The sequence below is a fragment of the Peromyscus maniculatus genome, chromosome 5 (genome assembly GCF_049852395.1).
Source record: "Peromyscus maniculatus bairdii isolate BWxNUB_F1_BW_parent chromosome 5, HU_Pman_BW_mat_3.1, whole genome shotgun sequence".
Classification (NCBI taxonomy): domain Eukaryota; kingdom Metazoa; phylum Chordata; class Mammalia; order Rodentia; family Cricetidae; genus Peromyscus; species Peromyscus maniculatus.
Window position 1 is genome coordinate 135,361,251 of NC_134856.1, and position 24,333 is coordinate 135,385,583.

Consider the following 24,333-nt stretch of genomic DNA (forward strand, 5'->3'; position numbering starts at 1 on the left):
AGTTATTTTAGCCCAAGCAGCAGGATTTTGTCAATACCCGACATTTTAAAAATAACCATGGGCCCTGTTTTTATTTTAATACCCCTGCCATACAACGAACCAACCAAAGATCCACTACTTACCAACATTTCCCTCTGTTGGGGATACAGTTTTTTTCCTTATAGCGTCTGCTTGGTCACAGCAGCGGAGTGTACATGTACTGTGGGACCTCACAGCTCTACGTGTGTGCCTCTTCGGCGTTTCAGTCAGCCAGCAACTCAGTAACTTACCTATGACAGTTTAAATTCCTGAGACGCATGTTGTTGGTGAGACTCAAATTGGTACAACTTAGGGTAATTTTGACAGTGTTTGCCAAAGAACAACAACAAAAAAACCCACATAGATTTGATCCAATAATCCCACCTCTGGAATTTAACATACGCATCTACCTGCACATACGAAGACGTGGGGCTTCTCCCCTGCCTCAGCCAGCAGTCAGGCCCCCTTCTAATCAGCTGGCTCTGCTGCCCCAGTCAGTAAGACACCAAGTTCAGGTAAGAACCCTTCGGAGCCCCTCGCGGCCTCCTCAGCCTGTGGAGTCACCCACCGTCAGGCAGGTGGAGGCCCCGTCAGAGGCCAGGTCAGCCCACCTCCCGGGCCCGCTCCCGCTGTGAATTAGGCTGGCTGGTCACACTCCTCACACCTGCCCCGGGGCCCGGGGTCAGTTGAGAGCCGCGGCGGACACCCCCTCAGCACCAACGTCTTCCTTGGCCCGCGAACCGCACGGCCCAGCCTCTCGGGTCTCTCCCTCCCCTCCCCCGCCCCCTCCCTCCCTCCTTTCCCTCCTTTCCCTCCCTTTCTCGGAGGAAAAGGGAGCCGGGCGCCTCCGGGGCTCCACGACAGCGCCCTTGCCCTCGCGCCGCGGCCCCGTGGTGGGCGGGGCCCGGGGCGGGGCGGGGCAATGGAGGGGGCGGGGCCGGCGGGGTACTAACCCCAGTGTGGGCGACGCGGTCGCTGCAGTCGCTTCAGCAGCTGGAACCGGAGTCGCAGTCGCCGGGGGTCGGTCGCTGGCCGCCGCCGGCGCGTGGCTCGGCCGGGCCCGTAGCCATGGAGGACTTCATCGTGATCTCCGACGACAGCGGCTCCGAGAGCTCGGCCGGGACCCGCTCGGGCAGGGCGCGGAGGCTGCGCCGGGCCCTGTCCCGGACCCCCGGCGCGCTGCCCCGCCGAACCGTGGTGAGTGAGCGGGCTGCCGCTCGCCACGCCCCACGGGCGCCGGGCGTTGCGACCCCGGTTCCCCGCCGCCGTGTCTTCCCGCCTTTGGCGGCCTCGGGCCTCGAGGAGCGCGGCGGCGCCGCCGGGACGGCAGGCCTCGGGCTGGCCAGCGCACAGCCCCACCAGGGCTGCGCCGCCGAGCGGGCCGAGCACATGGGCGGGCGACACACGGAGCACCAGGGCGGACTGCCATGCAGCGGCCGCCGGTGGCCTCCGGCCCGGGGTGGCACCAGAGCTTTTGGCAGCGGGGAGGAGGTGGGGATCCCGGCCAGGCCGCAGCCGCCACCGGACCTCGAGGCGGGCGCGCGGGAGCGCGTAATTGTTCGGCTGGTGATGGGCACAGATGTGTGCAGGGAGGTAACAGGAGCCCCGGCTGCGAGCGAGGGGAGCGCCGCCCTTGGCACGGAGGCGGCTGCGCTCCAGGGCCTACTTTCCGAGCCAGGGGCCCGATTTTTGAGTTGTGGGGAAGGACGGTTTATTTCGCTTTGCAGATACGAATCACGTACAAAGCCCGGGGGCGGGGCACTTACACCTTTGTTTTTCCTCAAGATCCTTCATCTTTGTCCTTACTCCTGAAGTGGTGAATAAAAAGAGCTCTGCCTTTCTAGAACCCTCCACAGAAATCTAGTGAACCCCTACCATGCTCCAGATGCTGTGGCTTCTATTAGTCCAGGAGTCGTTCTCTGTTCTTCCTAATATATGTACTAAATCAAGGTCAGCTACTACATAAGCCTGTAAATCACTTGTGGAGTGCTCATTCATTCTAGGTTGCCTTTGGAGGTTCTTCCTACACCCAAAGGTAGGTGTCTGAGTTAGGGATACCATTGCTGTGAAGAAACACCATGACTAACAGCAACTTCGGGAGGAAAGGGCTTATTTAGCTTACACTTCCACATCACTGTTTATCATCGAAAGAAGATGGGACAGGACTCCAATGGGGCAGGAACCTGGAGGCAGGCGCTGATGCAGAGGCCGTGAGGAGTGACGCATTCCGGTTTGCTCAGCCTGCTTTCTTTCTTTTTTCAAGATTTATTTATTTATTACGAATACAGGGTTCTGTCTGCATATATTCCTGCATGCTGGAAGAGGGCACCAGATCTCATTATAGATGGTTGTGAGCCACTATGTGGTTGCTGGGAATTGAACTCAGGACCTCTGGAAGAGCAATCAGTGCTCTTATCCTCTGAGCCATCTCTCCAGCCCATCAGTTTCTTACAGAACCCAGGACCACCAGCCCAGGTGTGGCCCCACTCACAATGGACTGGGCTTCCCCCATCAATCACCAATTAAGAAAATACCCTACAGTCTTGCCTACAGCCTGATCTTATATATTTTCTCAATTGAAGTTCCTTTCTCGCAGATCACTCTAGAGTGACAAGTTGACATAAAACTAGCCAGCACAGTAGGTGTTCTCTCTCTTAGGAGAGGAACTTAATTTGTATTTTTGTATTATCCAGATTACAAATATGTCTTTATTCTAGTGCATCTTTTAAAAATACCTTTATGATATGATCCCACATAATAAAATCCATCCATACAATACCTTGGATTGAACAGCCATCATAGCTAATAAATAATTTACTTCACCGTAAAGGGAAAACTTATTGCTGTTCTTAAGGTCCACAATCATCTTTGGAAAAATGAATTTTCACCACTTTAGATTATAAATATAATTTTAAGGAGAGGTAAGAAATTCAAGATTGTAAGCAATGATAAACCATTTCCACTGTCTGGAGAGCTACAGTTTTTTGTGTGTATTACTTACAGAAAAATTTCCCTATATGGATGCACAGATGTTTTTAAGTATCTAATTCTTTTCTAATAGACTTTTGAGGCAGGGTCTCCTTTAGCTCAGGCTAGCCTCAAATTTCCTGTGTAGCTGAGGATGACCTTCTGCTTCCCCCATTACACTTCCTGAATATTGAGCTTGTAGGCGTGTATGACTGTACTTGGTTTATGGGGTGCTGGGGATCAAACCTAGGGCTTCATGTCTCTTAGGCAGACATGATACAAACTGGGATATATCCCCAGCTCTGAGATTGTAGTAACTTTTTAAAAGCTCATAATAATTTTAGGCATTTAAATTGAACTTCTCTACCTCATTCAGATTATAGACAATATTGTTGATATTGTTATTCCCTGTATATAATATGGATCCTGGTACACAGTTCTTTATCAGCTTATGCTATTCTGACATAAAAATGATTCAACTGGGCCAGGCGGTGGTGTTGCACACCTTTAATTCCAGCACTCGGGAGGCAGAGGCAGGTGGATCTCTGTGAGTTTGAGGCCAGCCTGGTCTACAGAGCGAGATCCAGGACAGGCACCAAAACTACACAGAGAATCTCTTACTTTTGCTATTGAAGACTATGATAGGATGTTTGTAGGATGAGTTCTTTACAGTGGAATGTATGCTACCCATTTTTTTTTATTGGATTGTTTTCTTGATATCTAGTTTTTTTAGTTTTTTATGTATTGTGGATATTAGCCCTCTATTGGATATGTAGTTGGTAAAAATCTTTTCCCATTCTGTTGGCTGCCACTTTGTCTGAATGGTGATGTCTTGCTGTGCAGAAGCTTTTCAGTTTCATGAGGTCTCAATTATTAATTATTGATCTTAGTGCCTGTGCTAACGGTGTTCTGTTCAAAGTCTTTTCCTATGCCAATGAGTTCAAGGCTATTTCCTACTTTCTCTTCTATTAGGTTCAGTGTATCTGGTTTTATATTGAGATCTTTGATCCATTTGGAGTTGAGTTTTGTGCAAGGTGATAAGTGTGAATGGATCTATTTGGATTCTTCTACATGCAGTCGTCCAGTTTGACCAGCACCATATGTTGAAGAGGCTGTCTTTTTTCCAGTATGTATTTCTGGTGTCTTTGTCAAAAACCAGGTGTCCATAGTATGTGGATTTATGTCTGGGTCTTCAGTTCAGTTACACTGATCAATGTGTGTCTGTTTCTGTATCAAAGCCATGTGGCTTTTATTACCATAGCTCTGAAATATAACTTGAAATCAGGGATGGTGACACCTCCAGCAGTTCTTTTATCGTTCAGGATTGTTTTAGCTATCTTTGGTTTTTGTTTTTCCATATGAAGTTGAGAATTGTCCTTTCAAGGTCTGTAAAGAATTGTGTTGAAATTGTGAAAGGAATTGCACTGAATCTGTAGATTGCTTTTAGTAGGTTGTCCAGTTTTACTATGTTAAACCTACTGATCCATGAGCATGGAAGATCTTTCCATCTTTTGATAGCTTCTGATACGTGTTGGAGTTGGGGGCTGCTTCTCTGGCTGGAGATGCCTACAGGTTCCCAGGGGGTGCCTGCTGGGGTTGGAGGCTGGGATGAAGCAATGAGTGGGGGAGGGAATTTAGGAGGGAAGATCTGTAGGATCCACTGGAGATGGGGGCATGGTGGGTAGGAAGCTGAAGCAGGTTGTCTGCTACAAAACTGAGGGGCTGGATTTGGAGGAGGGGAGGGAGAGGTAAAGATCTGCCATAACTGAATGTTTTTTAAATATACTAAATGAGCTCATCAGAAAATGGAAAATAGTGACAGAGCAAACAGGGAAGTTCAAGACAAATATAGAAATCACCAAGTTCAAAAACAGAATGGACAGGGAGATTAATAAAACTCAATAACTACATAGTTATGCAGGGTACCAAAATGTGTATAAAGGAGTCTTAAAGGAGCAGGGATAGATGAGAGAAATGTTTTTGAAAAAACAACTGATGAAATTGATCAGATTTGATTGGGGGAGACCAATGTACAGACCCAAAAAATAAGAAACATGGAAGAATAAACAAAGAGAACTTTTTTTAAATCTACACAGAGAAAATTTACATGTTACACATAGAAAACAGTTATACATCTTGTAATTGTGGAGGCCAAAAGACTCAGATTGACATGTTCAAATAATGGAAGAAAGAAACTTTTCAGTTGAGAATTCTGTGTCTACAGAATTACCTCCAAGAGTGAAAGCAAAATAAAAACATTTTTAAATATAAACTGAACTTTTCACTAGAACCCCTGCACTACAAGATATTTAGGCTGAAAATAAATGACATCAAGTGGAAATGCATATTTCCACAAAGAAATGAAGAGCATCAGAAATTCTAAATATAGGCTTAAAAACTAACACTTTAAGAGATAGGAGTTGGAACGATGGTTCTGTGGTTAAGAGCACTGCCTTCTTTTCCAGATGTCCCACCTGGCAGCTCATAACCATCTGTAACCACAATCCCAGGGGATCCGAGGGCATCAGGACACACATGCATACAGAACACTCACACAATAATATAACTTTTTTTGTTGTTGTTGTTTGTTTGTTTGTTTGTTTGTTTGTTTTTCGAGACAGGGTTTCTCTGTGTAGTTTTCGTGCCTGTCCTGGGTCTTGCTCTGTAGACCAGGCTGGCCTCAAACTCACAGAGATCCTCCTGGCTCTGCCTCCCGAGTGCTGGGATTAAAGGTGTATGCCACCACTGCCCGGCTATAACTTTTTCTAAGATACTAGAACATAGTGAATTTCCAGACTCTAGTCCCCAAGTCAGCCACTGAAAATATAATTAAAAGATGTATAACTAAAAAAACAAAAGGAATTCAAGAGAGATAGTTAGAAAATCAATAAAGTGACCATAGTCACTGCAGGTAAGAGAAAGAACAGACACAAACAAAAGATTCTTGAGAAATTTAGCACATTTGGGGGTGCACCATGTGTTAAGGAATAGACAGTACTAGGCTTATGATGTAGAACCTTTATGAATCTTGCTAAGGCATTTGACTTTAATCCTGAAGTTCATGTCAAACTGATGATGGTTGAAAATGGGAGTGACATGTGATGTGTATGTATGTATGTGTCTGTTGCTGGGGATTGAGTCCAGGGTCTTTTGCAAGGAAGTACTCTAACACTGAGCTATACCCCCCAACCTGGTAATGTTGCATTTTAGCAGTTGGCTGTGGGAGGCGAGTTAAATTCAGACCTTTGGAGTAGACTTTTAGCTCTGTATGTTCAACTGGCTGTTGAGTATTATCAAAGGTACCAATGCAGTGTGGTCCTTTCCTAGAAACTGAGGCTTTTGATTTTGCCAAACAATTCCTATTCCAGGACTAGATACATACCAGACTTGTACTTGACCCACTCAGAACTCCTTATCTTTGAATCTGTTGACAATGGTGACCTTCATATCTATTAGGAGAAACAGCGTGAAAGCAGAGGGAAAGGAGTGGGGGAGATGAAGAAAGCCATTCATGACCACCAAGAAGGCAAACATTTGTAAAGAAGTATCATAAACACTTTGTATGCTAACTAAAATAACAATAATAACATTTAAAAGTGAGAGAAATTGTATGCTGGCTATGGTGGCAATAGTTAGCATGGCCAGACCATAATATGCCAATGGTGATGGTACCCAGTCAGGTGAGAAGACACCTGGAGACTAACACAGTGTTATTTCAGGCTCATGGCACAACAGGTGGTGACAGTATCTCTGGCTGGCATCATCAACTCTATAATTTGTTTGATCAACCTGCTGAGGAATGGGATTGAAGATTAGTGTGTAGCTAGAGTTTTCCTGCCTTGCCCACAGTCAGGACAAATCTTTGTCACCCGCCAGTCCCACAGCCGCTCAGACCCAACCAAGTAAACACAGAACATCCCACAGTATTGGTGGTTTTCCATTAGTTAAAATTCAGACCATTGCTTTTATACCTACCCCTTATTGTTTTAAAAACAATCTTTAAACCTGATTACAGGGTAGGTGTAGTGGCGCATACCTTTAATCCCAGCACTCAGGAGGATGAAGCAAGTGGATGTCTGTCAGTTCAAGACCAGCCTGGTCTGCATAGTGAGTTCCAGGACAGCCAGAGCTACAAAGTGAGATCCTGTCTCCAAAAAGGAAAGATGGGGTCTGGAGAGATGGTTTAGAGTAGTTAAAAGCACTGACTGTTCTTCCAGAGGACCCAGGTTCAATTTCTAGCACCCACATGGCAGCTCACAACTGTCTAGAACTCCAGTTCTAGGGGATATGACATTCTCACACAGACAGATGAGCAGGCAAAATACCAATGCATAAAATAAATAAGTCACTTAAAAAGAAAAGACAAAGACAATAAAGCTGATTGCATATTGGAAAAAGTTATGCATCCCTAGGCCCTCAACAGGAAAGGCAGACAGTTGGATTTGAATGTCTGCTCCTATTACTTAGCTGTATAATCCTTAGTAAGTAACCTGGTCCCGCAAAACTAATTTTTGCATGTATATAATGGAGATGGCAATACTATCCTGCAGTATCATTGTGAAAATTTAAGAAATCAGAAAAAATGACATGAGTAATCAGGGAGACAAGATAATGGGATGTAAATATTTTTAATTTTATTTTATATGTATGAGTGTTTTGCCTGTGTCTGTGTCTGTTTATCAGCTATGTGTCTTACATCCATGGAGACCAGAAGAGGGTATCCAGTCCCCTGGGACTGAAGCTACAGATGCTTGTAAACCATCTTATGGATGCTGGGAGTCTAACCCAGTCCTCTGAGAAGAGTAGCCAATGCTCTTAACTACTGAGCCATCTCTCTAGCCCCATTGGATGTAAATTTAACCTGTGATGGTCATGGCTTCATCCAGATACAGACTGCACAGCATCCTGCTATTATAGTTAGCTGTGCTCTATTGGAGATTCAGAGACCCCAAAGCCCCGTCATTTCTTTAGCATTTCATTATAACTGTACTTTCACATAGATGCTGCCTTTGACATTTTGTGTTTAGTCAAACCTCTCCTCTGAGTCTCAAAATGTCCTCCCAATTTCCAGAAAAAATTTACACTTGCATATGCATAATGTTATGGAGGATTTTCCTCTAGCCCTTAAAAGCTCAATTATCCAGTTGCCTATTATCTAAGTTGCCTACTTTTCTCTCCCTTTTAAGAGTGTACTTTTGAAATTTTCCCCTAATAAATTTTTTCCTATTTACATATCCATCCTCAAGAGCCTTCTCTGGTGAGACTAGGAATCTTTGGGAATCCTGAATGCAGTAACAAACACTTAATGTGTTCTTAGTACTTAGTACTCATATTAACTTACCATCTTGCTTAGCTTCTGTTGCAGATTATCCTGGAAATTTGCTTTTCAAGCAAAGGTTGCTTTCTCTTTGTGAAGAATGCAATATTCTCTACTATTTATCTGTCTTTCTTGGATCAGAAAAACAAAACAAAACAAAACAACCCATTGCATTCTCACATACATCTGGCATTTAGATAGTTTATAAATGTATAGAAATTGACAGCTTTGGGCTGGGCGGTGGTGGCGCACGCCTTTAATCCCAGCACTCGGGAGACAGAGGCAGGCTGATCTCTGTGAGTTCGAGGCCAGCCTGGGCTACCAAGTGAGTCCCAGGAAAGGCGCAAAACTACACAGAGAAACCCTGTCTCGGGGGAGGAAAAAAAAAAAAAAAAGAAGTTGTTGACAGCTTTTACTAGGCTTTCTTTTCGGGCCACCAGCCGGCTCCCAAGTCATGACACAGAGACTTATTAGTTATGAATGCTCAGCCTTATCTTAGCTCTTATTTTAATCCGTTTCTCTTATATATATTTGGCTTCAGGGCTTTTTATCTTCCTCCCTCCCTCCCTCCCTCCCTCCCTCCCTCCCTCCCTCCCTCCCTCCCTCCCTCCCTCCCTCCCTCCTTTCTTTCTTTCTTTCTTTCTTTCTTTCTTTCTATATATCTTACTTTCCTGCTGTCTCCATGTCTGGCTGTTGGCTGCCTGACTTCTGGCCCTGGGCATGTCCCTCTCTTTTTCCCTCCTTCTCTTCCCCTTCTTCTCTCTGGAGCCTAGATTCTCCTCCTACTTATTCTCTCTGCCCGCCAGCCCCGCCTATCCCTCTCCTGCTTAGCTATTGGCTGTTCAGCTTTTTATTAGACCCATCAGGTGCAAACAAGGTAAAACAAATGAAACATACTTTACGTAGTTAAACATGCAGCACAAACGTAACACACCTTTACACAATTAAAGTAATATTCTGCAGCATAAACAACGTTAACACATCTTTGCCTAGTTAAAATAATATTCTACCACACATTAGCAAAATGTTAACTAAAGAAAATAAAACTAATACTTATGTTATAGAAGATATATAGGAAGCTAGAGAGATAGCTCAGAGGTAGAGCATTTACCCAGCATGTACAAGGCTCTGGGTTCAATCACTAGCACTGCAGATATGTATAGAATATCAATGAGATTTAAAAAAAAAAGTAAAGAGATGTTTATCTTTAAGAGCTAAAACCTCAGCCCTCTCAAAGTTAATGTGCCCTTCTCTATTCTTGTCATAATCTTTAATAGGACTTCATTGACCTAACTAGAGAGACCAGAACAAGGGCAAAAGATCGTAATGGACTCTGTGTGATTGATCTGACAAGAAGTGAGGAAGAAAATAGACCTATTGCCACTCTTGATTTGACTTTGGAACCTGTCGCTTCCTCTCAGAAGGAGCCACCCAGTCTTCAGACATGTCCCAGTCTTTCAGGCAAAGAGGTGATGGAAGCCCAGGGAGATAGAGGCTCTCAGCCTACAGCACAGAGAATGGTCAACAATGATCCTGTGGATTTGGATTTGTTGGAGGAAAACATGTTTGAAGGTTCTCGACCCCCTACAGCTATCAGCCAGGACTCTGTTTATCCATCAGAGCCAAACTGTAGCTCAATCACGTACAAAGGTGGCCTCAGCTTCTTGACAAGCCTACATCTCTCTTCAGATGTTAGCTCCTTCTCCTCAACAAGCAATAACAGTAGCAGCAGCAATCAGAGGGCCTCTTTGCCATGCCCACAGCAAGATGTGCCTTGCCAACCACAAGGCTTGCTATGCCCGCTACAAGCCTTATCATGCCCACTAAGAGCTTCACCATGTCCACCACGCGCTTCCTCGTGTCCACCACAAGCCTTGTCAGGTCCACCACAAGCCTTGTCATGTCCATCACAAACTTTGTCATGTCCATCAAAAACTGTGCAGTGCCAACTCCAAGCTTTGCCTCATCCACCTCAAGAAGTGCCATGCCCTCCTCAAGATGTGCCATGCCCTCAGCAGAATATACCAAGCACACGTCAAAATTTATCATGGCATCCTCATCAACACCCACTATACCCACCCCAAGACACTCTGGGCCTACCTCAAGATGCGCCAGGTCGACCTCAAAACCTGTCCTATCCACAAGATGTGACACAACTGCAAGACATGCCATGGTCACTGCAAGACATGCCACTGTCACTACAGGATGTGCTGCAGTCACTGCAAGATGTGCCACCACTGCTGAGAGATGTGCCACAGTCATCAGAAGTGATGCAGTTACCCGGTGGTGTGATACGGTCATCAGGAGGTGTAACACAGTCACTAGGAGGTGTGATGCAGTCATCAGGAGATGCAATACACTCACTAGGAGGTGTAACACAGTCACTGGGAGGTGTGATGCAGTCACCAGGAAGTGTGATGAAGTCACCAGGTGTGCCACAGTCATCAGGAGATGTGATGCAGTCACCAGGTGTGCCACAGTTACCAGATGTGATGCAGTCACCAGGTGTGTCACAGTCATCAGGAGATGTGATGCAGTCACCAGATGTGCCACAGTTACCAGATGTGATGCAGTCACCAGGTGTGCCACAGTCATCAGATGTGATGCAGTCACCAGGTGTGCCACAGTTACCAGATGTGATGCAGTCACCAGGTGTGCCACAGTCATCAGGAGATGTGATACAGTCACCAGGTGTGCCACAGTCATCAGGAGATGTGATGCAGTCACCAGGTGTGCCACAGTCATCAGGAGATGTGATACAGTCACCAGGTGTGCCACAGTCATCAGGAGATGTGATGCAGTCACCAGGTGTGCCACAGTCATCAGGAGATGTGATGCAGTCACCAGGTGTGCCACAGTCATCAGGAGATGTGATGCAGTCACCAGATGTGCCACAGTTATCAGATGTGATACAGTCACCAGGTGTGCCACAGTCAGTTAGAGATGCACCACACTTACCAGGAGATGTGTCGCACTCACCACAAGGGTTATTGGACTTAGCAAGAGACAAGCCAAAATCTGCCCCAGATAATGTGCAGAATCGTGACACTCCTATGGATATCTCAGCTCCGTCCTCTCCAAGTTGCTCTGCCAGCCCACTGTCTCCACAGTCTGAATTTTCCTTAGAAAAAGTTCCTTGGCTCTCTGTCACAGACAGCTTAGCCAGAAAAGAGAGATCATTTCCACAGCTTACCAACCCTGGGTCTGCCCAGATACAAGGACAAATACCACAAGTTGGGGTGTACAATAGACCTTGCCTGCATAGACTGAAATACTTCTTACGACCACCAGTACATCATCTCTTCTTCCAGACATTAATACCAGATAAAGACACACGGGAGGTAAGCTAAGTATACTCACCCCTTGGGGATTATGTCTCCTTCCTATAGGTCCTGGATAAAGTTACATTGACTTGTGTGATATTTTGTTTGTGTTCTAACAAATAATTTTGCCTGAAGATCAGAGGGCAGAGCTGCCACTAGTTAATCATAGAGGCCAGGCGGTGGTAGCTCACACCTTTAGTCCCAGCACACAGGAGGCAGAGAGAGGAAGTAATAAGGTGGTGGAGCAGAGACAGGCTCTTGGCCCCATTTGGTCTGAGGATTTGTAGAGGTAAGAAGTCACTGGTGGCTACTCCTTTGCTTCTCTGATCTTTCAGGTTATTACCCCAATATCTGACTCCTGGTTTTTATTGATAAGATTAATTAGATTTGTGCTACAATGACTAGAGTCCATGCATTAGAGAATGGACCAAATATAAATGAAATTTTTATCTTTCTCCCACTTGAAGGTGGAGTTAGGTCTGTGTTCAGATCTCAGCCCACACTTTAAAAACCAGCACTGTGCATTGTCATTTCCTTTGTGAGCCTCATCATTGGCCTTCGTCAGTTCTTGTCTTCCATTCCTTTATTCTCTCTTCCTGATACCCACACAGTCCCTATATCACAGAAGACTCGTCAATTAGTGCCTCAAATCATCCTTAGACTTTGGGAGTAGAAACTAAATTTTAAAACTTTAATGTGAATATTATTTCCCATTTGTCTTCATTGACCTATGAGAACTAAATTAGATATATATGGACAAAAATGTGACAATCTCACAGCATGAAACCTTTTTGTTATCCAAAACCACACCCTCAACCTTAAGAGAAGTTTCAAGTACTCAGTGGTGGTGGGGGGCATGCCTTTAATCGCAATACTCAGGAGGTAGAGGCACGCAGATCTCTGAGTTTGAGGACAGCCAGGGCTATACAGAGAAACCCTGTCTTGAAAAAACAAACAAAGTCAAAAGGTAGGCAGTCTGGCAAAATGGCTCAGTAGGTAAAGGCACTTGCTGCCAAACCTGGCAACTTGTATTCTATATATAGACTGAACCCACATGGTAGAAGTAGAGGACTGGCTCCTATAAATTGTCCTCTGACCCCCACATTTGCACTGTGGTATACACTTGTGCTCATAAACACATGTGCATGCACACATGTGTGCGCGTACACACACACACACACACACACAGATAGACAGACAGACAGATAAATGAAATGTGATTTTTAAAAGTCAAAAAGGCAGGGCTGGAAGATAGCTCAGTGCTTAATAATGTCTACTACTTTTCCAGAGGAACAGGTTCAGTTCCTAGCACCCATATAGGGTGGGTCAGAACCTCCTGAACTTCCAGCTCCAGGGCACTCACGTGTACAAATCCACACCTAGACATACATGCATATATAAAATTGAAAATAAAAATAAATCTTTTTTAAAAAAATTTTTTAAAAAGTATTTTTTAAAAAACAATGTGTTTAAACTCACTCATAGTGTTATCAGACATTTATTATGAATAATTCCATGTATTCCCTTCCCAGTTAACTTTTATACGTAACCATTTCAATTTTTAAAGTAATTGGTATTTTTTTTAAACATATGTATTTGTGCCAGGTGATTGTGGCGCACACCTTTAATCCCAGCACTTAGGAGGCAGAGGCAGGCAGATCTCTATGAGTTCAAGGCCAGCCTGGTCTACAGAATGAGTTCCAGGACAGGCTCCAAAGCTACACAGAAAACGCTATTTCAAAAAAACAAAAACAAACAAAAAACAAACAATATATATATGCATTTGTTATTGTTTTGTTTATAGAATGTAATGGTTAAAAACCATGCATGGTGATACAGGCCTGTAATGCTAGTACTTGGGAGATAGAGGCAGGAGGATCAGGAGTTCAAGGCCAGTACTGATGCAAACCTGGGCCCTCTCAAAAAGAAAAGAGAAAGATTGGGAGGAGGAGGAAGAAAGTGGTATTCATTCTTCTAGCAACACAATGGGCTCAAGTCTTTTTATGTCTTTTTCATGTATATGAGTGCTCTATCTGCATGTACAACTTTATGCCAGAAGAAGGCATCAGATCCCACTATAGATGGTTGTGAGCCACCATGTGGGTGCTGGGAATTGATCTCAGGACCTCTGGAAGAACAGCCAGTGCTCTTTATTTTCTTTTAATTTATTTATTTTTATTATTTTATGTGCATTGGTGTTTTGCCTACATCTATGTCTGTGTACAGACAGTTGTTAGCTGCCATGTGGTGCTGGGAACTGAACCCGGGTCCTCTGGAAGAGCAGTCAGTGCTCTTAACCGCTAAGCCATCTCTCCAGCCCCACTCAAGTCTTATCTATCTCTCTTTTTTTTTTTTTTTTTTTTTTTTTTCTTTTTTTTTTTTCAGAGCTGAGGACCGAACTCAGGGCCTTGCACTTGGTAGGCAAGTGCTCTACCACTGAGCTGAATCTCCAACCTCCTTCTTATCTCTATTAAAGTGTCTACTATACCTTTGTCACTACCCTATAATCTTAGCACTTAGAAGATGGAGGCAGGAAGATTAGGAACTCAAAGCCAGTCTCTGACTGCTCGTGGCTCTTTGGTATTTGTGTTTCTGTTACTTCTGTTGTTTTTTGTTTTTTGAGACAGGGCTTCTCTGTGTAGCCTTGGCTATCCTGGAACTCACTCTATAGACCAGGCTGGCTTCAAACTCAGAGATCCACCTGCCTCTGCCTCCCGAGTGCTGGGATTAAAGGCATGCACCATACCCAGCTTTCTGTTACATTTTAATATAGATGAAATCATGTTGTATTTAGAATTCTTGTCTTTTAACTTCTCTACATCCATCATTAAGAGGTTTTTTTTTTGTTTTGTTTTTTAAATAGAGCTTTCTTGTCTCTTTAATAAAATATTTCAAATGCATAGAAAACTTTGCTGTTTTCAACCTGTTGCAGAACCTCTTGCTTTTAGGAAGTGTAGAGTCCATCCTGATGTCTGTCTATCTCTTTGTCTCTACAGAGCAAGGGTCAGAAATTAGAGCCCATCCCTCATCGAAGACTAAGAATGGTGACAAACACTATTGAAGAAAACTTTCCTTTGGGGACTGTGCAGTTCTTAATGGACTTTGTTTCACCCCAGCATTACCCACCCAGAGAAATTGTGGCTCACATCATCCAGAAAATCCTGCTCAGTGGCTCTGAGACTGTGGATGTCCTCAAGGAGGCCTACATGCTTCTCATGAAAATTCAACAGTATGAATCATTACCACTGGCTGACCAAGTCTTCTAGGGATTGTACACTCAGGGCATAGCTTCCCTTATCTAAGCTTTATTCAGCTGACCTGGGGAGGGTTCTTAATAATGTTGGTTGTAAGGGACAGGAAACCCACTCAAAACTGGCTTCAATTGCTGGTAAAGGAATTTAATAACTTATTTTCACTGGAAACCTGGGAATAAGATGTTATTTGATACTGTTTTCCTAAGTGGCTGCTGGGACCCAGCTTTTAACTCTGCCTTGGTTCTAGCTTTGGGGCTCTACACTGTAGTCTTCAGCTTTAGATTTTTATGGTACTTTGAGTTAGAAAATCAACTTCCGTAATTACATAACAATTCTGAAACTGAGTCATTATAGTTGGCTTAACATAACACGAGTCCATTTTTGAGACAATCACAGTGAATGATAGAATATTGTAATTAACTCAGCAAATCACATACTTCTTGTAGTCCTGGTAGGTAAAGCTCAATGGCTATGAGCTGGCCAGAGACTGACACAGTGTGGTACTGGAGGGTAGGCCAGAGTGCTCAGGGTGAGAAGATGCTTTGTCTCCTGTCCTCGTACAGACCCTATCCCTTCTGCCACTAAATTCCCCAGAATTCTGATTGATGTCACTTGACTTTCAGGCTGCATCCAGCCAATGCCAAGACCGTGGAATGGGACTGGAAACTGCTCACCTATGTCATGGAAGAAGAGGTAACATAAATTATGAAGATACATCTTTTGCAGAGGAATTTTTTTTTAAGATTTATATATTTATTATGTATACAGTGTTCTGTCTGCATATACACCTGCAGGCCAGAAGAAGGCACCAGATCTGGTTACAGATGGTTGTGAGCCACCATGTGGTTGCTGGGAATTGAACTGAGTACCTCTGGAAGAGCAGCCAGTGCTCTTAACCGCTGAGCCATCTCTCCAGCCCTTGCAGAGGAATTTTTAAATTACATTTATTTGTGAGTGTGTGTGTGTGTGTGTGTGTGTGTGTGTGTGTGTGTGTGTGTGTGTGTGTATTTGAAAACACCATGTTGTGTGTGGAAGTCAGAAAACAGCTTGCAGGAATTGGTTCTCTCCTTCCATCCTGTGGGTCTTGGGGATTGAACTCATTGTCAGGTTTGGCAGCAATTGCCTTTACCCACTGAGCCATTATTTCCTGCTGACAGTCCTACCCTACCAAAAAATTACTGTTAAAAAAAATGTGGTCTTGCCGGGCGGTGGTGGCGCATGCCTTTAATCCCAGCACTCAGGAGGCAGAGCCAGGCGGATCTCTGTGAGTTCGAGGCCAGCCTGGGCTACCAAGTGAGTTCCAGGAAAAGCACAAAGCTACACAAGAGAAACCCTGTCTCGAAAAACCAAAAAAAAAAAAAAAAAGTGGTCTCCCAACTCAGATATTAATATATTCATGTCTTCTCTCCTTGAAACCAAACTGAGAATATTACTGGGAGGGTTGGTGACACAGCTCAGTGGTGGAGCACTTGCCTGCCATGCATGAGACCCTGAATCTAGTCCCTAGTACTGCAGACAAGTAAACATTAATGCTAGTAAATAAATGGATAAAGGAAGCCGGGCACCGTTGACGCACGCCTTTAATCCCACCACTGGGAGGCAGAGGCAGGCGGATCTCTGAGAGTTTGAGGCTAGCCTAGTCTACAGAGTGAGTCCCAGGAAAGGCGCAAAGCTACACAGAGAAACTCTGTCTTGAAAAACCAAAAGAAAGAATGAAAGAAGAAAGTCATACTCCATAGCTGTGAAAAATAGAGGAAAGTGAGTCAAGATTCAAGCAGTCTAAGGAAGAAGACATTAGGGTGATGAGTCATGAGGCTGGTCAGAGACAGCCAGGAGCTAGAACACTTGTAGAAGAGACCGTAGCCAGGGAAGAAAATCTTCACTTTAGAGCACCAAAGGAGTTTCCCACTCAGAAATGCAATATATATGCTGAGCAGGATGAATGAATCCAGTACAGGAATAGTGAGTATCTGCTGAAAATCATTACATGGAGCTGTCAGCTACTACATTCTGAAACATAGTAGGCAAAAAAGTCTAACGAAACGGCATGAACCATCTGTAATAAGCAAAAGCAGATGCTATAAAGTTAGTAATAAAAAAAAAATTCCATGTTCTCTCTTTAATGACATCCAACTTTAACTGCTGGAGTTTTTAATCTCCTCATGTCTTTCACACAAGCTAGCTCCAACATTTAAATTTCCTGGGATGCTGCTCTTGTCAAACTGGACATTTTGTATTTCTTCCTGCCCCCACTTGCCTTTCATCATTGTAGACTTAAATAGAGTAATAACCACAACATAGAGTGAATATTGGACTGTCTTGGAATGTTTTCCAAGGAAACTAATACTTCATAACTTGACCTTAGGCAAATTCTTAGGACAAGGTCAAAAAGCAGCCATGTTCTTTGCCAGAATATCACAAGAACAGTCTTTAGCCCAGCTGCAAATATTGTTCCCCTGAAACCTCTGAATGGGCCTCCAAAGTCCACATGGCTCTGCACTATCTGCCAGGCTCCTACTAGGTTGGCCCATTAAATTTACAGCATTTAGTCACTTTTTTAGTTGAAAATTTCAAAGTTGTCCACATTCATCTAAAAACACTACATAGTCAGAGTCGGGGAGAGGTCTCTGCATACACCAAGGCCAGCAGAATGTGGATCCAGGGGAGGCAAGAAGGAAATTTGGTTCAACATGACTCAATTTCTGGCATTGTTTCAAACTTTGAGAGTCTGGCACCTGGTAGTTAGGCATATTTAAGCAGAACACAACCTTGGAGGAAAGTTTCCTGGTGATAATTAACTCAATCCCATGTGCACAATAAAGCTTAAGACATGACCACATCAAAACTCTTGTAAGGTACGAGTGACTTTTGGTTCCAGAGAGTTAGAGTCCATGATAACCGAGCAAAGTCATGATGGCAGGAACATCTGATAGCTCACATCTTGAAAACCTCAAGTCCACCCCTAGTGACACACCTCCTCCAAGGCCTTCCCAAACAACCACCAACTAGGGACCAAGTATCCAAATGCCTGAGACTTACGGGGACATCTCATTCAAACCACCAGACAACATATGGACTACAAGACTTGTGAGGACTTCAGAGACTGTAGAGTAGCTGCAGAGTACAGTCTAACTCATGACCATGAAGGTGCTCCATCAATAGAGGTAGCCATTTCCTAGTGTTTACCATGCTCAGGTACTTCCCTTTACTCAATGTAACAAGCTACATCCAGAAAGAAACCACTCATTCCCAGCTCCTCCTTAGAAACAGATTTACCATACCCCAAGTGTGCCGGTTTGTCTGGGAGCTGCTAGAGATTAGTTTTTGTCCTGCCTGCGTCAGAGCGTGGCGAAAACAATAGAATGGTTTGAAAACAGGCAGTAATGTCAAGTATTAGAACTACTGATAGTGTCTGCAATTCCATAGACAGACACCAGGGGAAGCAAGAGAGCGCTGAGAGAAGCAAGCCACTTGGGGAGATTAGGACAGTCAAAAGTACACTACTTGGAGGCTAGCAAAATAGTTCAGCGGGTAACATCGTGACGTCCTGAACCTATGTTAAAAATTCATTGCGGTTTGCAAATCTGTAATCCCAGCACTCCTGTAGTGAGCATAGTGAGTTGAGAGAAGGAGACCGCATCCCCTAAGAGATGGCAGGTTAGGTATGCTGGAATAAACAGTAAAACAGATCAACAAGAAAGAACCCATTTCAGGCTGAGTGTGGTGGTGAAAGCCTTTAATCCCAGCACTCGGGAGGCACAGACAGGCAGATTTCTGTAAGTTCGAGGCCAGCCTGGCCTACAAAGAGAATTCTAGGACAGCCAGGGCCGTTACACAGCGAAATCCTGTCTTGAAAAACCAAAAAGAGAGAACCTGTTTCAACAAAGTGGAAGAGAAGAAAGGACTCTTAAGTTATCCTCTGACCTTTAACTGCCACATATAGATCATGGAATGCTAAATATGCACTTAAAAGCATGGTATATGGGGACCAGCGTGATGGCTCACCAGGGAAAGGGACTTGGTGTCAAGGCTGACAGCCTGAGTTTAATCCCCTGAACCCACACGGCAGAAGAGAACTAATTTCCACAGATGTGTAGATATGTGCATGTGTGCATGCATAGACACTCATATAAATATGATTAATATTTAAACAATAAGGTTTGGTTTGGCTGTCCTGGAACTGGCTCCATAGACCAGGCTGACCTTGAACTCAGAAATCTGCCTGCCTCTGCCTCCTGAGTGCTTGGATCAAAGGCGTGCACCACCACCACCCAGCACAAAAATTTTTTTAAATATAGTGCAAGAGGCTGGGAAGAAGGCTCAGTCAGTAAGAGTACTTACTGTGCAAGCTTGAGTCCCTGAATTCAAATCCCCTGAATCCATGTAAAAAGATGGGTGTACTATATAAACCTGTAACCCTGGCACTGTGGGGGCAGAGACAAGAGGATTACTGTGACTTATATGCCATCAGCCTGCTTCTAAGTTAAGTGAGAGACCATGGGGATCAGACAACGTGATAGAGCAAGGCACCTGATGTCTTCCTCTGCCCTCCCTGCAAGTGCATGGGTACACATACAAACACCACATATACAAAACAGAATGCCTAAAGTGGGTATTACTAGAAAAGGGACAGGTCCAGAATTTCAAGCCATACTGATTGCTAAATGTCTTACCTTAAATAAATCCAATCTGTACATACTAGAAAAGGTACTTTCTTCAAATACCTAATTCCAAAAAAAGGTCACAACCTAAGAGTTCATTCTCTAAAAATTACAAAAATAAAGCTGTTAGCTAGACTTAAGAAAAAGGAGATAAACAGAGATCATTAGAGGAGCCGGGGATGGTGGCACACACCTTTGATCCCAACATTGGGGGGGGGGGGGGGCGGAGAGGCAGAAGCAAGCTGGTCTCTGTGAATTCGAGGACATCCTAGTCTACTGTAGGAGACCAGCCCCCACATTTATTTACCCCAGAAACTCTTGAAAAATGAGGGATAAGAGACTTAGTTTAAAATAGAGAGAGAAAACACAGGATAGACTTGGGTGGGCCTGGATCCTTATCCAAATGGGCCCAGAACTTTATTCCAAAGATCTGTTTATAACAATGCCAGGGGATGGATCAAAAGACCTCCCTCTTGCTGGTTAGACCTTGGAAACACCTGGTACCCAGGCCCATGGTCCAACAGTTTACAAAGTGATTTCAAGGACAACCAGGGCTGTTACACAGAGAAACCCTGTCTCAACAAACCAAAAAAAAAAGAACGAAAGATTAGAGATTAAACAACTGTATACAAAAAAAAGATAATATATAAGAAATGGATAAATTTTTAGACATGTATATCTTGCCATGAGTAAATCATGAAAATTTATGTGTGTGTGTGTGTGTGTGTGTGTGTGTGTATAAAACTACCACCTCCTCACATGTTAAAGGCTTTGTCCCCAGCTTGTAGATAAAAGGTGACTGAATAGAGGACAGAGGTGGTGTGTATCTTTAATCCCAGCATTGGGGAGGCAGGTGGATCTTTGAGTTCAAGGCTAGCCTGGTCTACAGAGTGAGTTCCAGGACAGCAATACACAGAAACCCTGTATCAAAACAAAACAAAGGGTGACTGAATGAGGGCTTTTAGTCCATTGGTGGTTTCATAGTGGATGGCATTAGAGGAGGTTGGTACTAGTTGGAGGAAGTTGGATACTAAAGGCATTCTGGGACATTCCATTGAAGAATTTTTATCTCAGTGCAGCTCCATTTTGCAGGATGACCGATTTTTGGATCCTTGTGCATGACTATGAATAAGCTGCTAGTGTATCAGGATTGTCCTCACAGTGACAAATACTTGAAAGAATTTTAAAGGGCAGATTTATTTGGGCTTTTGGTCTCAAATTTCAGTCCAAACTGTAATGAGTCAAACATCCCAGTAGAAGGGTGGCAGTGAAGGGAAATCATTTCACTTAAAAGCATTCAAACAGCAGGAGAAAGGGCTGGGTCAAGATGCGTCCTTTCAAGGCATGCTCCCAGTGACCTGTTTCAATCCACCTAGGCCTCATCTCCTAAGGTGCCAAAGCTCCTAAAAGAACACCAGCTGAGGTGTTATCCTCCAAAACATGAGCCTGTAGAGGACACACATTCAAACTCTAGCACTATTTTAAAAGGGCTAAGATAGAAATTTGATATAGTATCTATTTTACATTTTTAGGCAAGACTGTGAGGAATGAGTCTGTGTCGTTGCTGGTGAGAATGCAAATGGTCCAGCACTCTACAAAGCAGTTGGTAGTTTCTATTGCTGTGACTCAGAGTACCTGCTGTCTCCCACAACCCTCTCTTTGATAGACAGACTTTCTGACTCATGGCATTTTCTTGGACTTTGGGTTATGACAGCCTATGGTTTCCTTTCTTCAAGAGACTGAGAAGCAAGCCTGACTTACTCATTCTTCCACAGGGACAGACTCTGCCAGGACGAATCCTCTTTCTACGTTATGTAGTACAAACCCTGGAAGATGACTTCCAGCAGATCTTGAGGAGACAGCGGCAGCACCTCCAGCAATCCATTGCAAACACTGTTCTTTCGTGTGACAAACAGCCCCACAATGTCAGGTAATGAGCTGTTAGCCCTCTGATATGACAAGAACAGGGACTGTAGTGTGTGACAGATGTGTTAGTTCATCACTGACAGTGTGTGAAAAGTCAAGGAAAGGGGATTTATTTAAGGTCATCACTTTGGGGGTTTTCATCTGTCGTAGCAGGAGCTATTCAACTCATGGCAGCCAGGAAGCAAAGGAGATTAGTAAAGGAAGGGGCCAAAGCAGCATGCATTCCCAAGTCCCTATCCCCAGTGATGCACTTTTCCAGCTAGGCTCTCCCCTTCCACAGTTTGACTTTCTCCCAACAGTCTACTCAGATTTTGAATTCATCAGTAGATTGGACCAACATTAGAGAAGAGCTTTTGTGACGGTGAGGCATAGTTGTTTTAGGAAGTTCTCTCTACTAGTGTTCTCAGTCACTCATGAACCCAGAGACTACAAGGGCATGAGATTTTCCTCATTGCTAAATACCATAAATTGGATCAATAACAAAACTGTGGACAATCAAAAGAACTGGACTGAACATGTGTCTAAGTAGTGGGGATTACTCCCTTATTCTGAAGATTATATGGAAAGTAAAAGTTTTGAGATCTCATATGTCTGAAAATCTTTTTTCTCTTGTGTATTGACTAATAAGTAGGCTGATTACTTTTAGTTTAGTTTAGATATTTAGAAATAAATTTTGTGCAGAACTTTGCAGAAACTGTCTTCTAGCTGTCAGAAGTGCTGTTAAGAAATCAGAAGCAGGGCTGGAGAGATGTCTCAGAGGTTAAGAGCACTGGCTGTTCTTCCCAGAGGTCCTGAGTTCAATTCCCAGCAACCACATGGTGGCTCACAACCATCTATAATGGGATCTGATGCCCTCTTCTGTCACAAAGGTATACATGCAAAGCACATATATAAAAATCAAAAGCAGGGCTGGAGACATGGCTCAGTGGTTAGGAACACACTGGCTACCCTTCTAAAGGGCCTGGGTTCAATTCCTGGTATCCACATGGCAACTGAAAAACATAAATAACTCCAGTTCTAGAAGATAGGACACCACCTTCTAGCCTCCATGGATACCAGGCACATACATATGTGGTACACAGACATACATACAGATAAAATGAGCAAACACCTAAGATTAAAAAAATAAAGCTGTCAGTAATAATTTATAGAGAAAAATAAAAGAGGGGCTAGTGCTCATACATCTCTTATCTTTGGTAATTGTTATCTGATTTTCTGCATAACATCATAACATCTGTTTTCCCTAAGTTAGTTGCCTTTGGCAGGGGAGTGGGGGGGGGTTGTTTTGGTTATTTGGGTCTCTGATTCCTTTTTTTTTTTTTTTTTTGGTTTTTCGAGACAGGGTTTCTCTGTGTAGTTTTGCACCTTTCCTGGATCTTGCTCTGTAGCCCAGGCTGGCCTCAAACTCACAGAGATCCACCTGCCTCTGCCTCCCAAGTGCTGGGATTAAAGGCATGCACCACCACCGCCTGGCTGTTGTTGGTTTGTTTTTTTTTTTTAAAGATTTATTTATTTATTATGTATACAGTGTTCTGCCTGCATGTATGGCTGCAGGCCAGAAGAGGGCACCAGATCTCATTACAGATGGTTGTGAGCCACCATGTGGTTGCTGGGAATTGAACTCAGGACCTTTGGAAGAGCAATCAGTGCTCTTAACCTTTGAGCCATCTCTCCAGCCCCTGTTGTTGGTTTTTTAAGACATGGTTTCTCTATGTAGCCCTGGCTGGCCTGGAACTCACTGTGTAGACCAGCTGGATCTGCCTGCCTCTACCTCCTGAGTGCTGGGATTAAACGTGTGTGCCACTGCACCCAAATCAGTACTTTACAATTTTATTTTCTCTAGTATTATTGTGGTTTTAGGAGGGAAACAATTAAGTGTGTGTATTCAATACAACTTTTTTAAACTTGGTTACTTAAGCAATTAGTAATCATCAAAATAAATTTTAGGGCTGAGCAGTGGTGGAGCATGCCTTTAAGCACTTGGGAGGCAGAGGCAGGTAGATCTCTGAGTTTGAGGCCAGCCTGGTCTACAAAGCAAGTTCCAGGACAGCCAGGGCTACCAAGAAAAACCCTGTCTGGAAAACAGAAACAAAAAAAACAACAAAATAAATCTTAAAGATATGAGCTGTTTCTGCCTTACTGATAGCGCCTGAGCCCCATGTGAAGTATGTCCAACTGCACATCCTTCAGTCCTAGTTCTTGCCTTCATAGATGACCCACCTCTCACCTAGTCCTGCTTTCCACCTCTAGGTAGGATGGCTGGTCAGAAAGTCATCTTTGCCCCAGAGGTGCTTTTCTGTAATTACTATTTATGGTAGCCACTTTTGATTGTCCAGTTGAATGGACTAGTAAAGCACACCTCAGTGGGCTGTGATGGTGTTTCCAGAGATAGTTATCTTGGGGGCTCTGCCCTAATGAATGTGTTAATTCCTTTATGAATTCATAGTATACTGATTGGGGGAAGCAGGGTCACATACTCATACTGGCCACTTCCTACATTCCCCTTTTCTGTTTTTTATCTACTAAGAAGTGAAGAACAGCCTCTGCCCCATGCTCCCCTTCCAGGATGTTCTGCCTGACTACACAGGTCCAAGCACCCATTGGCTGAACCCTCTAAAACTGTGAGCTGAGATAAAGCCTTCCTCCCTTAAGGTATTTCTGTCCGAAATTTACCACACAATGGTAAAACGCAACTAATATATAATAACTTCAAGGAAAGTGTTGAAGGCTAGAGGTACAGCCCTGTAGTAGAATGCTTGGCTGGCATGCATACACAAGGTCCTAGGCTCAGTCTCCAGTACCACAAAAGAAGAAAAAAGAAAAATGTTTGTATGTCAGTTTGCTTTTATAATCAGGCTGCAGTTAAA

The 24,333-nt window shown here is 43.9% G+C and overlaps 1 protein-coding gene across 5 annotated transcripts in view; it reads left to right on the top strand.

Annotated features, from left to right (window-relative positions):
* The first annotated feature begins 929 nt into the window (after positions 1 to 929).
* The window catches only part of Simc1 (SUMO interacting motifs containing 1), a 34,980-nt gene continuing 11,576 nt past the window's right edge, over positions 930 to 24,333 (top strand). Inside the window, exons 1-6 of one of the 5 annotated variants that reach the window (XM_076573350.1) lie at positions 963 to 1,215; positions 9,580 to 11,071; positions 11,225 to 11,643; positions 14,622 to 14,854; positions 15,503 to 15,572; positions 21,316 to 21,470. In XM_076573350.1, coding sequence (XP_076429465.1) covers positions 1,087 to 1,215; positions 9,580 to 11,071; positions 11,225 to 11,643; positions 14,622 to 14,854; positions 15,503 to 15,572; positions 21,316 to 21,470 — 2,498 coding nt within the window. In that variant the 5' untranslated portion in view covers positions 963 to 1,086. Of the gene's footprint in view, positions 1,216 to 3,957; positions 4,112 to 9,579; positions 11,644 to 14,621; positions 14,855 to 15,502; positions 15,573 to 21,315; positions 21,471 to 24,333 lie in introns of those variants that run through there. The other 4 variants (XM_076573351.1, XM_076573352.1, XM_076573353.1 and 1 more) reach the window with 4 other exon arrangements.